The 2,965-nt window shown below is 39.6% G+C and overlaps 1 protein-coding gene across 1 annotated transcript; it reads left to right on the top strand.

The window, feature by feature from the left end:
- Positions 1 to 1,697: 1,697 nt before the first annotated feature.
- LOC101303242 (chlorophyll a-b binding protein 40, chloroplastic-like) lies at positions 1,698 to 2,685 on the top strand. The gene has a single exon (XM_004302806.1). It carries the CDS (start codon positions 1,748 to 1,750, stop codon positions 2,549 to 2,551), a length of 804 nt encoding a protein of 267 aa, XP_004302854.1. The 5' UTR covers positions 1,698 to 1,747; the 3' UTR covers positions 2,552 to 2,685.
- Positions 2,686 to 2,965: the final 280 nt, after the last annotated feature.

Raw genomic sequence — 2,965 nt, 5'->3', positions numbered from 1 at the left:
GAAAACCAAAATACAATGAAGACAAAAACAAATCAATTCCCTTAAAAATCCACAGTCTCCTCTAGCTTGACCAGGCAAGCAGCTTTGTTTTTTAGGTGGAAGTTGATTCTAATTCTTTCTGCAGTGATATTACTTGAAGCTTTAGTTCTGCAAAAGTGCGGTCTTCTATTCATTGAGAAATAGTCTTTTCTTTTCCTTTAGAAGTCGCGTCTCATTTTTGAAATAGAAATTTGGGATGTCCAACTTGTGGATAATATATTAATTCTACTCTTAATTTTAGATCTATAACATAACCTCGCATCTTATCATTTGAGCTCTCGTTTTAGATCTTATAACTCTCGGCTTCCACTTTAGCCAATGCGATATTTTTCAGTTAAAAATCATTAGACGGTCGTCTTTCGATCATTTTGATGGCTCATTTACAGTTAGTTTCAATCAGGTCGCATCATTGCTTCCTATTGCTAGCTAGTTATGATCAAAAGTCGCTGTTCTAATATAAAACATATGAGCAAAGAAATTCCTAGTCCAATTAGGATAGAATCTGTGCAAGAGAGCTACTCCTTTGCTGCCGCCGATCAAAAGGAATGTACAATCCGAAGGAAATGTGGTCGAAATGATATCTTCGAAGTGATGCATATGCACTCGTTTATGCAGAACTGGGGCTCTGCTGTTAATTGTTGATACTTGATACGTATATATTTTTGCATTTCCTATCGACGACCATGGTTCTTGATTTTGTTGTTAATATCATTAGCTTGAAAAATTGCAGCTAGTAGTTCGTCTGAGAAGCTATCGAGTAATTAACTGATTCTCAATTCTGGGCACATTTGGGCTCCCATGCAAGATCTAACCAGTATTGGGCCACAATATACTTACCCATATTGCAAATAAGGTATGCACGTACCCAAGTCGTTTCTGCGCAAATATTATGGACTTGTTGAGTACATTGGCAAATATGAGTTTAGTGCTATTGAGAAATTTTTGTTAACTTCGATTTTGAAGAACGGAAATTTTTTGTGCTTGATCATATGCCATTTACTTCATGTAACTTTGGGGGAAAAAAAGGGATCACATCAAAACCTAGGCTACAAGCTATTGTTGACAAATGGGAACTTCATGATATATATTCCGAAATCCTGGATTGTGCATGAAGATTTTGTTCTGGTATGAGTTCATGGTAGAAACCGGAAATATAGGTGACAGTTAATCTGATTAGTGATTTACTAGAGAAATGCAGATATACCAGTTCAGCATTGAGTTAAAGCAACGGTGAATTTTCAGGTGAAGTTCATTTGTTATGTCTTTATTCATTCTTGCAATACACGTAGTATTATCCTATAGAATCTGAAGTTATCAACATATTAAGCATACCAATCCAGACTCACATTCTTGCAGATAGTACGTATAAGATTGGCTGCAGATCTAAAAGCATATGAATCCAAAGCTAATTTAATTTTTCTTTCTATTTTTCCAACCAAACAAGTGGAGCATACCAAGACAACTGGAAACTATATAGGATTAGGAATATATCCAAGCAACAGCTAGATTCAACATGAAAATCTTCAAACTTCATCTCCCCAATGAGAAACGAGATGAAGATATCAGAAAGATAAGGACTTCCCCTTACAGACCAAACCTAATACTTATTTATAGACACCAGCGCTTCTACTAAAACATAAACAATATACTCAGCCTTCCCAAAGTGTCCAGGAAACTAATTAAGGCACTAGCTTTCAGTTCTTTTCAGATGGCTTCTTCAACAATGACCCTCTCCTCCTCTTCTCTAGCTGGCCAAGCTGTGAAGCTCAACCCCTCTTCATCTAACATCAATGGTGAAGGCCGAGTCACAATGCGCAAAACGGCATCCAAGTCCAAGACTGTCTCATCCGGCAGCCTGTGGTACGGGCCTGACCGTGTCAAGTACTTGGGTCCATTCTCTGGGGAGGCGCCGTCTTACCTCACCGGAGAGTTCCCCGGTGACTATGGTTGGGACACCGCCGGGCTCTCAGCTGATCCCGAGACTTTTGCCAAGAACCGTGAGCTTGAAGTCATCCACTCAAGATGGGCCATGCTCGGTGCCCTAGGCTGTGTTTTCCCGGAACTGTTGGCTCGTAATGGAGTCAAGTTCGGCGAAGCTGTTTGGTTCAAGGCCGGAGCGCAAATATTCAGTGAGGGTGGACTAGATTACTTGGGAAACCCGAGTTTAGTTCATGCTCAAAGCATTTTGGCAATTTGGGCAACACAGGTTATCTTGATGGGTGCTGTTGAAGGGTACAGAATTGCCGGTGGACCTCTCGGTGAGGTTATAGACCCATTATACCCTGGCGGCAGTTTTGATCCATTAGGCCTTGCAGAAGATCCAGAGGCTTTTGCTGAGCTTAAGGTGAAGGAGCTCAAGAATGGGAGATTGGCCATGTTTTCCATGTTTGGCTTCTTCGTACAAGCCATTGTTACCGGAAAGGGACCGATAGAGAATTTGACCGACCACTTAGCCGACCCTGTTAACAACAATGCCTGGTCATTCGCCACCAACTTTGTTCCCGGAAAGTGAAAATGAGAGTAGGATTGTTGTACAAATGATGCGTACTGCAACTATTCCGAAATATGGGATTTTTGCTGTTGTGCATTTATTGATGAAACTTGTATGAAAATGATCAATTCAAAAGTCTGGAAAGTTTTTTTGGGAGCAGTCTGAATGTGAATTCTTTCATCTTATAATTTAGAAATTCAATCAGCTTACTGTCTTAGAGCATCTCCCACAGCTTTCTCATTTTCTTGATTTTATCAATTTTTGGGAATATTAGGTTATTTTGTGGTTCAACAGCTTCTCCATCTTATTCCCCAAAATGGGGATGGAGAAGAAAAAGAAACATCAATTCCCCAAATTTACAGCAAAGTCTTCATTCCCCAAATATTAATTATATATTCGCGTGTTCTAACGATAAGAATAAAAATCTAGAATATT

Source organism: Fragaria vesca, linkage group LG6 (genome assembly GCF_000184155.1).
Source record: "Fragaria vesca subsp. vesca linkage group LG6, FraVesHawaii_1.0, whole genome shotgun sequence".
Lineage (NCBI taxonomy): Eukaryota > Viridiplantae > Streptophyta > Magnoliopsida > Rosales > Rosaceae > Fragaria > Fragaria vesca.
This window is presented reverse-complemented; position numbering and strand designations above follow the sequence as displayed.

Coding starts and splice junctions, on each gene's coding strand:
- LOC101303242 (XM_004302806.1), top strand. CDS start 1,748: ATGGCTTCTTCAACAATGACCCTCTCCTCCTCTTCTCTAGCTGGCCAA.